Here is a 13,063-nt window from a genome sequence, read left to right on the forward strand (position 1 = left end):
TCCGCCATCGGACGTTTTTTGGGGGGGGCAGGAATGCATCGCCCCGGCTGCACCCCCGGGCACGAAGGGGCCCCTGGCCCACGTGGGGAAAGCTGGGGGTCTTCAGAGGGGTTTTCCCCCTGCTAAATCTGAGAAAGCGGGAAAGCACCAGATAGGGCTTGAAACCCACAAAGGCAGCAAAGGATGGCACCTTCATCCTGCCCTATGCAAAACTCTCCCTAAAACAGGTGGAAAAACAAAACACCGTGCAGGACAATCAGCCAGGCTGAGACCATCCCAGCCTCCAAACCCATCGGCATCAACAGCATCTTCTCCCAAAGGCGCCACACACTCCCCAGAGTCTTGCTCCTTCCAGGCACCCGTTGCCAGAAGAGGCAGTCAGAAATCAGAAAATAAATCCTTGCTGCAAAGTTAATAGGTGTTAACATATAAAAAAATCCCAAACCTGCTTTATTTAGCACATCCTCAATGCTTTAAGTGCCAAGTAACCCATTTGCTATCGATCATGGTACCGAGTGCCCCCACCCTCACCTGTGGGATGCTGCACTGAGGGCACCGGCTGCCTGCCCGCCCCGAAAGGTCCCAAAGCAGACACTGGAGGCTCAGTACAGCTGCACGGAGGTTACTCACTTGTCTCCTGGCTCCCAGGGGGAACCCTGGCCTGACCAGTACGGGTCTATCACCCTTAGCCGGGTGGGTGCTGGGGGCCGGTGACAGCACCAGGGGGATACTCTGCCCAAGGGGGTCTGTGCTGGGCCTTTCACCTGCACCGCTCACCCATCTCACCTTTCCTGGTACCTTTTGCACACGCTCCCCTGTGACTTGAACTCCTGCCCCATTTGGGGTTTCGCCCCTGGCTGCACGATGGCCTCTGTGTTTATTTTAGCCATCATTCAGGTCAGGTTGCCAGCCAAGTCCTTCCTTCACTGCTAGACCCAGCCAGATGGGGATAATTAGGCCTGGATTAAGTTAAAGCTTTAACTCTTTAAAAGGCAGCAACTCTGCACAGCCCCTCGCAGCTCCTCTCCAGCTTCGTCCCCTCCTGCTAGTCATCCCACGTAGTTTGTTTGTTTGCAGGTACACGTTGTTGCTGAAGGGCTGGGAAATCTCCTGGCAAACCAGATAGAAACATTTTTTGCAGATTACTCACACCCACAGTGGCTGCCAGCTGAATGGATCCAGCAGCGAGGGCGCCCCATATCCCCCCTTCCTCTGCGGGAGAGCTGCCCCAGGGCAGCTGAAGGGACACGGGCTCAGGGGCTGCAGAGCCAGGGCCCGGCTGTCCGGTGTGGGATACAGCAGAGCCACGACACGGTACAGGGCCCGCACTCAGGAACAGGTTATTTTTGTGGTCGTGGTTCCATTAAATGCCTGACACAGCGGTATTACCCATTCAGAAGTGGTTTTCCAAAAAATGTCCTCAGCTCAGCCCGAGACGCTCACTCACCTCTGCACGACTCCCGCCAATCTCATCTTCGCCAGAAGCAAAGTGCTGCCCCAGTGAAGAACTGGGGAAAAAGCAAAACAAACACGAAACGATCAAAAGTGCCTCTGGTCTTTCCCAGCAGGGCAGAGCAGGTGATGAGTTGGGTGAGCCTGTGTCCCCAGCTCTGCAGCACACAGGGGAACTGGTTCCTCCCCACGTTCACCCCTTTCAGCCTCTCCCTGCAGCACGATCCACCCCGAGCCAGGCGACATGTCCCAGGTGCACCCAGAGCTCTGCCCAGACCCGCACTCACAGCCTTGAACTTGAGCTGTGCCAGCGGGTTGCAGCCAGAGCTGGGCACGAGGCAGCACGCAGCAGTGTCCCCGCATCCCCAGCCACACAGGTTGCAGTGGCCGTCACGGAGGCGAGTGGTGACAACATAGAGCCATTGGCCACCTCCCTCCAGCAGCTCCAGCTGCAGCGCCCAGGATTGTCCAACCTCCTCCCATCTCCTGGACCAGTGACACCAGAGCCGCCGGCACGAGCCCTTCCCAAACCAGGCACAGCCCCAGGCCGTGGCCAGCGTGAGCTGTGCCCCCGGCACCGCCGATTGTTCCCCGAAACCCCAAGCGACCCCGAGGCCAGACTTTCCCCCGAGAACCACTTCTGCCGCAGGGCAGAGCGCATTTTCCACGGCAACCACCCCCGGCTATCAGCTGTGTCCACACCAGCGCAGGCTGAGCAAAAAATTCAAACCAAACCCATGTTTTTAAATAGATGTTTACTACAAAACACCAAAATACAAACTGAAAATATAAAACATTATCAAAAACGGACATGCTGCAGCACCTACACCAGACACACCCGCCCAGGGTCTCTCAGAGCTCCACAGCACCAGGGCCCCGCGACCACACCAGTCTCCCTGCAGAACAAATCCCGCGGCCGACATCTCCAAGGCTTCAGGTGTAATCGCACTCGAACGCGTACTCCCTCCTCTTGAAATGCTTCTTCTTTTTCAGCTTCCCAGACCCCAGGATGCTGTAGTTATAATCGGATGTGACATAGGGGATCTCTCCCTCAACTCCTTGCTGGAAAAAAGGAAAAACAAGAACTTGCTATCACCGAACAAACCCCGCTCTGGTATCTGAAACATGGTAAGAACATTCTCTTCTGCCTCATTCCCATGTGTTAAGGATAACTTCCCAGAGCAATAACCATCTGCTGATGCCCAGACACCTCTGGGCATGCACACGCCTCAGAAATCAGAAAATCCGCGGGGCAGCCAGAGCTCAGGCGGCTCCTGTTCGCTCTGCGCAGTTCCCACCTGGCCCACGAGAACACAGTTTGGGATGGCAATATTTCCAAGGAGCAGGCAGTTCACTAGTCTCAGCTTCTCCGGAGGCACCGGCGTCAGAACGTGGTAAAGCTTCCTCTCCATCTCAACTCCTCGGACAATTCCTGAAAAAGAAAGTTCAGTTTTAACTCCACCTGATAATTTTGGACTGTATAACCAGACACAGCCAAAGCTCTCTGAATAAATGGCTCTTCCAGAACCAAGAGAAGCACCTGAGACATCTTGAGAAAAATCTGCACTGCTGTATCCTGCCTCTCCAGTATCTCAGTGTACACAAGAACAGACACAATCCACCTGTCCCTGCTCACTGCTCAGTTCCTACAGCAACTTGAGGGGCTCAGCAGCAAACTCCAAGTCAGAACAGGGATATTAAAACCAGCCGTAGAAGGAAACTGACAGACCACTAAAGGAATTTCGCATAAGCCACATGGAATCTGCTTTTGAGAACACGACTCCAGAAAGCAGTAAATTGTGGAGTTACAAGAGATGCAGGCTACAAAAGCTGCCACTTAGTGACGTTCCCCACAGCTGTTACCACAAGCTAATGAAAACCAAAGGACTTGAAGCACAGCTTGTCATCGAAGACAACACACGATTATTCTTTAATCTCATCCCACTTTTTCAGTGGTTTCTGCAAAAGCAGGCGGTTCTGTCAAAGTGAGCTGTAGAACGTGGCAGGCTCACCGAAGCCGAGGCAGTCACAGACCGGGGTCTGCGTCAGCAGGACCGGCCCGTCGCTTTGGCCCCGGATCTCCTCGGGGATCCGGCACAGCCCCACCCAGCTGGCATTCACCGCGTACATGATGTTGGTGGGAGCAACGTCGGTGTGAATAACCCGCAGCGCTACAGCATTGAAAGGTACCTGAGGGGGCAAAAAAAGAAGAAACAATCCCGTTCATCAGCTCAACACCAATTTAGTTTGAGTTCAGAGATAACACTGAGTACAAAAACCTGGAAGCTCCCAGCCTGCACCTACGGACAGGCATTATCTCACCGGCAGACACCAGTGTTCCAACACCAACAGCTGAACATACAGAAACACGTGCCACAGCAACATCAACACAAACCTCACTGCCAGGCACACCCAATAAACCTCTTATCTTTTTGCAGAGTACAGAGAGCTTTTCCCTCTTTCAAAAACCCATTTTCAACACAAGCTGAACTGTCAATTACTACAAGTCAGGCTCCCTACGACACCTCTGAGCCTTTCAAAACCACCCATTTACCTGATACGGCACAAGACTGTGCAGCGGCAGCACCGCCCCCACATCCGGGGACTGCAGCTGGCCCAGGTAGCCCAGGATGGACATGTCGCGCAAGATGCTGCTGTGCACTCGCCTGCAAAAACAACCCCAACGCGTCAGGGAAAGGCAGCACATCCGCACACGGCAATTCAAACCAGATACCCAGCAGCCCCACAGACGCCAGGCAGCACTGGCCACTATTCCACACAAGGTTACCTTTTAAAACTTGTATCACTGAAGAAAATTTAGAGCTATATTTTTATTATCTCCAAGAGATCACAGGATTTAGGGCATTATTTCGACTTTTAAAAGGCGTTAATTAACAGGGTGGTGTTTGGTGGGGTTTTTGTTTGTTTGTTTTTAATGAAGTCTTTATTAGATAATGGGTAAAGAACCTCCCAATTGGAAAAAAAGACATAATACTCAATGATTCCAAGCCGAAGTCATGCCCAGTGTAATAGTAACTAACAGCAGTCACTAGGAGCAGAGTAGAAAGGAACAGTGCCCTGCCTTCCCCAACCTAAACCACCAACCCCACACAAACCTTCCCCCCAAAGCCACCTCCCCAACAAAACACCCAAACACAAACACTCAAACACAGCACCCTAAGAACTAGTAACTCTGACCAGTTTGACAGCTCTCAAGGCCAAAGCAAAGAGTCGGGATCACACGACTTTGCTGAGCCCACTGCCCCCCAGGTAACACCGAACTCTCCACTTACGCTTCCCCTGCAATGCCGGCTCGCGGGAACTCGGGGTGCACGTACAGCAGCTTGTGCTCGGGAGCGGCCGCGTCGCCCTCGCCGGCCGCCCAGCTCCCCGCCGGCCCGCGCCGCGCCGGCTGCTGGCCCCTGGTGTAGAGCCCGGGCGCCAGCCGCACGTGCTCGGGGGTGAGCGGGGCCATGGCCTTCCAGTCGTACACGTCCATCTGCACAACATGGCTGGGCGACAGCAGCCGGATCAGATCAATCAGCAGCAGCAGCCCCTCACCTGTTGGAGCAGAGAAAACACGATTGCTGCCGCTACACAGACGGGTCAGAACACCGTTACAGGAGCCCAGTGCCAGCAAGCGCTGTTTTCTGGTTCTGCATGCTCTAGAAAGCGTGGTGCTGTGCCGCTGCGATCATTAGCTGGCTGCCACACCACCTCTGGAGAACACATTTATCCTGTTTACCTTTCACCCAGCCCATGGTGTTGATGACTAAAGGCACTTCTTTTTTGTAGGAGCTGAACACGTACTTCACGACATCAAGGTATCTTTCTGTGTCGTGCTCACAACTAGTCTGTCCAAAATACACCATCTTACGTGGCGTTTGTTGATGAGTGAACGGTGGACCTGCAAAAGCAAACAGCAAACCTCTCTTGGTTCCAGTTAAATCAAATAAAAAGCCTCCCATCCCTGTAGCACCTACATGAAATCCCTCCTGAAATAATCTGTCCTCTTTTCACATGCTAACAACCCTTCTTGTACAGCCTGCACCTATGGAATAACTTCTCTGTCAGGTGCAAGACTCCATGCTGGGAGCTCTGCTTGTTTGTTTTAATGTAAATCACTGGTTGTGAATTTCAAACCAAGAGTGTTCTAAGACAGACTATCCGAAAAGCAAACCAGCCTGGCCACATCTAGACAGCGGCTCAAACCCACAGGGCCGCAGACAGCAGCCATTTCTGTGGCTCTAGGTTTTAACGCCCATAACAGCTCCTAACATACGTGGATCCAGTTGGTATTTCTCAAGCTTATCTACAGATACTAAAAATTAGGAAAGACTTTCCCAAACAGACCTTTCAAACCTGAAAGGCTGAAAATCTGCTTTGACGTGCCACAGCCTGTTCCACCAGCTTATAAACAACTATCTCCTCCTCTCTTTAAACCAGAAAAAATAAGCAGGGAGAACAGCTCCACGCTGTATAGGGGGATTTTCACATGGAGCTTAGACGCCCCAGCAAGAATATTTTTCCAGCCTTTGTTTTCTTTTCTGTGCACCTTTGACAGATGTGGCAACTTCCCCTAAAGTGCAGCCTCTACTCAGAAAGCACCTTCTGGAAATCAAACACGTTTCCGGCAACTGTGGAAAGTGGCAAAACACGTACCAAGAATTGGTTCTGTTACGTCACTTAAGGACACGCATCCAGGAGGTGTAAATTCGGTTTGACCTATGTCACACTCCATGTATTCAACCGAGGGAAGGCTGCAGTGAAAGAAGCTTGAATATTAGCATCTACTAAAAAAAGAAACAGGACACGACCTGGAACACATCAGAAGCACAATCTGATTTTGTTCCACGCCTTCAAAATTAGATTATTGAACACAATCAAATCACCAGTTCTCTCTCTCCTTCCCTCACTTGAACAGGTATTAAGCCAGAATGTAACGGCTCAGCTACAGTTTAATGTCACAACAGCTCCATTCCCAGCCAGCTTTAACAGACATAGCTAGAACAATAATTGCAGGTGGTACTAATTGGCACACCACCTCTCCTGCATTAACTGGGCACCTGAGACCAGCCATCTAAGATTTACAAACCTCAGAGTTGTTATTTCAAGCATGTGGTGGTCAGGAGAGTAAGTTGTACACCCTGATCTGCCAAGAATCTTCAAAGACACTAACAAATTATAATTCACTGGATTTCTACTGCTCAGTGCTCAATTAATTCCCCTGCTCCGAGACAGACATTTAGTAGTATTTCAACAGAAATGTTCCAGTAGGCAACTGTTATGAAAGGAGCCCAAGACAACAATGCCTGTTTTTAGGAATTTTTGTTTGTTTTTAAAAGATATTCGCCTTCCAGTCCTAACAGCTTTTCTGAGAATCTTGGCAAACAGTTTTTTTCCTTCTCCTAAACCCACCTCAAAAAACCTTGTAGAAGACAAAAAGACTCACCGATTCAGTAGCAGATTAATTAGGTATCTATTAAATGTTGATTTCCCAGTGTTTTTTGGGCCACACACCAGAACCACGGGGACACCTTCGTCTTCCGCTGGAAAAAAAAAAAGTCAAAACATACTCTGAAATGGCCCGATGCTATCAGTTACTCCAATGTGTCCAAAAAATCCTACAGACTCTGTGGTCTATCTACCATATATTTTAATTAAATGGAAAAAAATTCTGTTGAAGAGGAGCACGTTAATTGTACCAGTGTAAAGGGAAAAGGCTCCAGAAAGGAGAAGCAAGGCCCGGCACTGAAAGCCAGCATATAAGAACTCCAGTTGCTCACAGTATTTTAAGCGTTGCCGGTTAAGTGAGAGGGCGTTTTTCTCTGCCGGCTACAAAAGAGAGCAGAGCCAGAGCTCTGACGCAGGGCGGGAGCACCGGCCAGCTGCCTGCGGGGCGCGAACCCGCGCGGGGGATGCGGGGGCTCAGCCCCACAGCGCAGAGGAGCCCGCGGCTGCCCCGCTCCCCGCAGCTGCCCCGCTCCGCGCCGCTCCCCGCGGCCGCCCCTCACCGCGGCTGCCCCGCTCCCCGCAGCTGCCCCTCACCGCGGCCGCCCCGCGCCGCGCCGCTCACCGCAGCACGCCCGCATCAGCTCCTCCAGCGCCGCCACCGTGCTCTCGGACGCCAGCAGCCCGCGCTCCGCGCCGCACCGCACGATGCCCACGGACGCCAGCACCGCATCCTCGGGGGTGAAGCTGGACTCCTCCTTTTTCTAGGGAAGGGCAGAACAACGCGCAGCCACGCGCGCGCGCCGCTCGGCGCGGCGGCCCCGCCGGGCGCGAAGGCGCAGCCGCCCGGGGCGCAGCGGGCACCGCGACGCCTGCGGGTCTCACCTGGGGCTCGAAGAGCCGCGACAGCGGCGCGTGGCTCAGCAGGAACCGCGTCACCGGCGTGTCCAGGTGCTCCAGCAGCAGCAGCGCGCAGGCCGGGGAGAAGTGCGCCATCACCGCCACCCGCTCGGCTGCGCGGACAGCGGGGCCGCCTCAGCCGCGCGCGAAATGGCGGCGCCCGCGCGCCCAAGATGGCCGCCCCCCGCCCGCGAAATGGCGGCCGCCCCGCGCGCGGACTCACGGCGGCACACCCGCTGCGCGCGCATGGCGGCGCGGGCGGCGACGCGCAGCTGCCGGTCGGTGGCGGCGGGCGGGCGGGCGGCGGGCAGCGCCTCCAGGGTCAGCGCGCAGTGCGTGCCCGGCGAGAACACCGGCAGCGCCGGCTGGTGCGAGGTCACGGCGAAGCCCAGGAGGCGGACGGCGCCGTACAGGCAGCGCAGGCGGCATTTCCCGGTGAAGGTCAGCGCCTGCGGGCGGACGGCAGCTGAGCGGCGCCGGGGGCACGGGCCGCGGCGCCCGGGCGGTCGGCGCTCACCTGCCGCGGCGCCAGCAGCAGCACGGCCGCGCCCTCCGCCACCTCCACGGCCACCAGCCCCGGCTCGGCCGGCGGCACCATGCCGGCGCGGGCGAAGGACGCGGCGAACTCCCTCCAGGCCGCCTCCCCCCGGCCCCCGCGGGCCGCGGCCCGGCGGAGACGGCGAGACTGGGGCCCGCGCCGCGCGGGCATGGCCGCTCCGGCCGCGCCCCGGCCCCGGCCCGGCCCGCCCCGTCAGGAGGCGCCGCCCCGCCGCCCGCCCGCCCCGTCAAGAGGCGCCGCCCCGCTGCCCGCCCGCCCCGTCAAGAGGCGCCGCCCGCCCCGTCAAGAGGCGCCGCCCCGCTGCCCGCCCGCCATGCTGCCCGCGCTGCTCTGCCTCTGCGCGGCCGCCGCCGCCGGCTGCCCCGGCCGCTACCGCCTGGCCGGGCTGTTCCCGGTGCGCGTCGCGCCGCGGGGCGCCGCCCGCCCGCTGCTGCGCGGCTGCGACCCGTGAGTCCCGGCCGCACTGCCCGGCTGCCCCAGCAGCAAATGCGCCTTCTCCTCCCTGAAAACCGCTTTTGCCTTTGCGCAGCGCCTCCACCTTCAAGAGCCACGGCTACTACCTGTCCCAGGCCATGCGCTTCACGGTGGAGGAGATCAACAACTCCAGCGCCCTGCTCCCCAACGTCACCCTGGGCTGCGACATCCACGACACCTGCTCGGAGCCCGCCAACCTGCACGCCACGCTGCGCGCCCTCGCCCACGGCAACGGGCGGCAGGTCCAGGTGCTGCCCCCCTTGCAACGCTACGAGCCCGAGGCGGTGGCCGTCATCGGGCCGGACAGCACGCAGCTGGCCCTCACCACCGCGGCCATCCTCGGCGTCTTCCTTGTCCCACAGGTAAGCACCACTGCCCTGGCAGGCGAGGAGCGATGGCTGCAGGGAGGACGGACTGGGAGCCGAGCAGCCAGGCTGGGCAGCAAATGCAGCCCCTCTGTGCTGGTGCTGGCCGCGGCTCCTCCTGGGCACTGTCAGCCAGCAGGCGGGGGCCGCAGCTGGCTCAGCGTCCTGCAAAGGCTTCTCTCGTGGCAGCACGTTCAGCGCTGGGTCCGCTCCTGCCCAGCCCCAGCACTGCTCGTGCTGTCCGCTCTTAGGGAGCACAACCCCCTTTCTCTGGCTCCCTTTGCAGATCAGCTACGAAGCGTCCCTGGAGACGCTGAGCCTGAAGCGGCTGTACCCTGCGTTCCTGCGCACCATTCCCAGCGACAGGCAGCAGGTAAAGGCCATCTTCCTGCTGCTGCAGCGGTTCGGCTGGACGTGGGTCGCGCTGCTGGGCAGTGACAATGCCTACGGCAGGGACGGCCTGGACGCCCTCTACGAGCTGCTGAGGGCGAGCGACGTGTGTGTCGCCTACCGAGGCATCATCCCCACCAACAAAGATGCCAGCAGCCCGGAGCTCCACAACCTGGTCAGAATCCTTGTGGACGTGAGGGTCAACGTCACTGTCATCTTCTCCAACAGAAAAAGCGCGCACCCGTTCTTTGAGGTGGCGGTGCAGAGGAACGTCACGGGCATGGTGTGGGTGGGCTCCGAAGACTGGTCGGTAGCCCAAACCATCTGGCAGGTGCCTGGCATCCAGAGCATCGGCCCGGTGATCGGGATGTTGGTCGAGAAGACAGAGCCCACAATGCTGGAGCACTTTGAGGCTTGGAAGGCGGCAAAGGAAAGCGTGGCTGAATGCGCAGGCAGCGCGGGAGTGGGCGGGGGGAGCGCCCAGCTGGGCTGCACCCAGTGCTGCACCCGCTGCCGCTCACTTGCCCGTGCCCCCGACGTGTACGACGCCCAGGCCGTCTTCAACGTGTACTCAGCCGTATACGCTGTGGCCCACGGCCTCCATGACCTGCTGGGCTGCGCCTCGGGGGCCTGCAGCAAAGGCACCGTCTATCCCTGGCAGGTGAGAGCAACACGAGGATCTTCCTCGTGAGGAGGATCCCTGAGGATCCTTCCTTACAGGGAAGGATCTTCCCCTTGCACCCAAGGTTTTCTGTCCATCTGAAAGCCTTATGGGCTTCAGCTGGCCATCCTCATTGGGATGGGCTCTCCTCTTACTCTCTGTTTTACAGCTCCTGCAAAAAATTAAGCAAGTAAACTTCACCCTGTACAAGAGCCACATCTCTTTTGATGCCAACGGGGACATTCATAAGGGCTATGACATCGTCATGTGGAACTGGAGTGGCCCGAGCTGGGCTTTCGATGTGATAGGAACTTTCAGCGTGAACCCCGACAGGCTGAGCATTGACCAGGGCAAAATCCTGTGGCACACCAGCAATCGCCAGGTACCGTCCTGCACCAGACCTTACGTGTTGCTGACTGCCGAGCCAGCTCCACCCCAGCACCGTCAGCTCTGGGGTGTTTACCTGTGGCAGGACAAGAACGAGGGCAGGTGGTGGTGGTGTGGGGGGGTGACCTGTGTTCTGAGTATCAGCTTTCATCCTTCCAAAAACCAAGCAGGGCACATGAACCGAAAAGGCTCCTATTTTTACCTTCAAGCGGTCTCATTTTCCCACCTCTCCGTAAGAACCACAGCCCTCGAGAGCTCTCAGCTCCTGCCCTGTCTGTCCTGAACGCTGGCAGCAAACTTTCTGACCACGGCCAGGCGCTCAGCACATGTCCTGCTGCCCGCCTGACCCTGGCCATGCTCCACAGGCTCCCCCCTCGCTCTGCTCCGCGCCCTGCCAGCCTGGGGAGCGGCGGCTGCGGCAGAGCCGCCATCAGTGCTGCTTCAGCTGCGTGGCCTGTCCAGCAGGAACCTTCCTGAACAGATCGGGTCAGTACACCCGGGGCGCTGCCCCCTCCTGTCCTCCTGCTTGGCTCCTCTGCCCGTGCCCTGCCTCCTCCTCCTCTCAGCCCCTTGCTGCCATCCAGCTGTTCCCCCAGCCGCCTCCCTCCTGCTCTCTCTTCCTCCCTGTGGTCAGTAAAACCTCCGAGCTGACCTGAACACAGTCGGTCCAGCTCCCGTTTGCTCACCCGTGGGTATGCAAAGCCCACGCACATGCTGTGCTTTCCGGAGAGCGCTGCCCGCAGAGCCCCTTCTCCCACTGCCGGGGGACAAGGGACGTTTCCCGCACCACATCCTCCAAGAGGCAAATTTTGACCCAGTGGTTGCCTTTGTGCCCAGGTGGCACTCGGGGCTTCTGCACCACGCAGTCACCAGCAGCTGGTGCATGGAAATGTCCCCTGCCTGGGACAGATGGCAGGAAATCTCCTGTCTCAGAGTCACCGGCCACAAAAACAAACCCCTTGCTGGCAGCACGTGGGCTGAGAGGGCGGAAGGGGGCAGTTCTGGTGGCAGTGGGAGTGGGAAGCCCCCAAATGTGACTGTCCCATGCCAAGCCTGTGGCAGGGGGGCTGTTGCAGACCCTTCCCAGCCTTTGCAGGTTCCTGCTGGACACATAAGACCCCTCCAACCCACAGCCTGCGCGCCCCTGAGCCTTAGCTCCCCTAACCACGCTCCTGTGGGCCTTGCACTTCTCGACCCGAGCAATGGACTTTGGGGAAGTGCATGGGGGGCTTGGGGAAAGAGCTCCCTCTGCTCCCCAAGGCTTGGGGCGCCCAAGGGAAAAGTGCAGGGCAGGAGGTGCTGGCGGCTCTCACAGAGCTCAGGGGCTGCCATGGCAGGGTGCTCCGCTGCGCCAGATCTCTTACCGGGGTCTGTGGTGTGCGAGGTGCCTCTGTCACCACCCGGGCTTGTGTCCCCTGCAGATCTCTACAGCTGCCAGTCCTGCGGGGCAGACGAGTGGGCTCCAGGGAGGAGCGAAGCTTGCTTCGAGCGGACTGTGGAATTTCTGTCCTGGTCCGAGCCCCTCTCCTGGGCACTGCTGACCCTCACTGTCCTCCTCCTGCTGCTCATGGCAGCACTGGCCGTCCTGTTTGCCCTCAACGCCTCCACGCCGGTGGTGAAGTCTGCGGGCGGGAAGATGTGCTTCCTCATGCTGGGCTCTCTGGCCTGCGCCTGCAGCAGCCTCTTCTGCTACTTCGGGGAGCCCACCCGGCACACGTGCCTGCTGCGGGTGCCCCTCTCTGCGCTCGGCTTCACCGTGTTCCTCTCGTGCGTGGCAACCCGCTCCTTCCAGATCCTCTGCATCTTCAAGCTGAACGCGCGCTGGCCGGCGCTCTACGCGGGCTGGCAGCGGCGCCGGGGGCCGCCGCTCTTCATCGCCGCCAGCACGGCGGCGCAGGCCGCGCTGTGCCTGGCCGCGGAGGCCGCCAGCCCCTCGGCGCCGCACCGGGACTACGGCGTGTGGGCCGAGCGGGTGGTGCTGGAGTGCAGCCCGAGCGCCGCGGCCAGCGCGGCCGCCGCCTTCCCCGTGCTGCTCAGCGCCGGCTGCTTCGCCCTCAGCTACGCGGGCAAGGGCCTGCCCGCCGGCTACAACGAGGCCAAGTGCCTGACGTGCAGCCTGCTGCTGCACCTGGCCGGCTCCGCCGCCGCGCTCTGCACGCGGGGCGCGTTCCGCGGCCGGGCCGAGGCGGCCGCACGGGTGCTCGGCGGCCTCTGCGTGCTCGGCGCCGCGCTGGGCGGCTACTTCCTTCCGAAGGCCTTCGTCATCGTGCTGCGGCCGCGCCGCAACACGCCCGGGCACTTCCAGACGGCGATCCAGGGCTACGCGCGGCGCCGGGCGGACGCCTGAGACCGGCCACCGCCTCCTGCCGCGCGTCACATCCGGCGCGCCGGCCGCCCCGGCGCCACATCCGGCGCGCTGCCAAG

The 13,063-nt window shown here is 59.0% G+C and overlaps 2 protein-coding genes across 2 annotated transcripts; one reads left to right on the top strand and one right to left on the bottom strand.

The window, feature by feature from the left end:
* Nucleotides 1–2,190: 2,190 nt before the first annotated feature.
* Nucleotides 2,191–8,541, bottom strand: NOL9 (nucleolar protein 9). The gene is made up of 12 exons (XM_065649819.1): nucleotides 8,321–8,541; nucleotides 8,027–8,252; nucleotides 7,789–7,916; nucleotides 7,529–7,667; nucleotides 6,905–7,001; nucleotides 6,115–6,212; nucleotides 5,198–5,359; nucleotides 4,746–5,013; nucleotides 4,007–4,118; nucleotides 3,465–3,642; nucleotides 2,751–2,884; nucleotides 2,191–2,514 (listed from the first exon to the last, which is right to left on the bottom strand). The coding sequence occupies exons 1-12, from the start codon at nucleotides 8,510–8,512 to the stop codon at nucleotides 2,386–2,388; spliced, it is 1,863 nt and encodes a 620-aa protein (XP_065505891.1). The 5' UTR covers nucleotides 8,513–8,541; the 3' UTR covers nucleotides 2,191–2,385.
* Nucleotides 8,542–8,672: 131 nt separating this feature from the next.
* On the top strand, nucleotides 8,673–12,986 carry TAS1R1 (taste 1 receptor member 1). Its single transcript, XM_065649820.1, has 6 exons — nucleotides 8,673–8,809; nucleotides 8,892–9,198; nucleotides 9,488–10,252; nucleotides 10,422–10,634; nucleotides 11,005–11,125; nucleotides 12,061–12,986. The coding sequence occupies exons 1-6, from the start codon at nucleotides 8,676–8,678 to the stop codon at nucleotides 12,984–12,986; spliced, it is 2,466 nt and encodes an 821-aa protein (XP_065505892.1). The 5' UTR covers nucleotides 8,673–8,675.
* The last annotated feature ends 77 nt before the right edge of the window (nucleotides 12,987–13,063 follow it).

Source organism: Caloenas nicobarica, chromosome 22 (assembly GCF_036013445.1).
Source record: "Caloenas nicobarica isolate bCalNic1 chromosome 22, bCalNic1.hap1, whole genome shotgun sequence".
In the NCBI taxonomy this organism is placed as follows: Eukaryota; Metazoa; Chordata; class Aves; order Columbiformes; family Columbidae; genus Caloenas; species Caloenas nicobarica.

What these genes read in the sequence shown, in the direction of transcription:
- NOL9 (XM_065649819.1), bottom strand. Translation starts at nt 8,512, where the DNA reads ATGCCCGCGCGGCGCGGGCCCCAGTCTCGCCGTCTCCGCCGGGCCGCG. An exon ending in GCTGATGCGGGCGTGCTGCG is followed by an intron (nt 7,002 to 7,528) that starts GTGAGCGGCGCG and finishes TTTTTTTTCCAG; the next exon opens with CGGAAGACGAAGGTGTCCCC. An exon ending in CACCATGGGCTGGGTGAAAG is followed by an intron (nt 5,014 to 5,197) that starts GTAAACAGGATA and finishes CTGCTCCAACAG; the next exon opens with GTGAGGGGCTGCTGCTGCTG.
- TAS1R1 (XM_065649820.1), top strand. Translation starts at nt 8,676, where the DNA reads ATGCTGCCCGCGCTGCTCTGCCTCTGCGCGGCCGCCGCCGCCGGCTGC. An exon ending in GCGTCTTCCTTGTCCCACAG is followed by an intron (nt 9,199 to 9,487) that starts GTAAGCACCACT and finishes CTCCCTTTGCAG; the next exon opens with ATCAGCTACGAAGCGTCCCT. An exon ending in AACCTTCCTGAACAGATCGG is followed by an intron (nt 11,126 to 12,060) that starts GTCAGTACACCC and finishes TGTCCCCTGCAG; the next exon opens with ATCTCTACAGCTGCCAGTCC.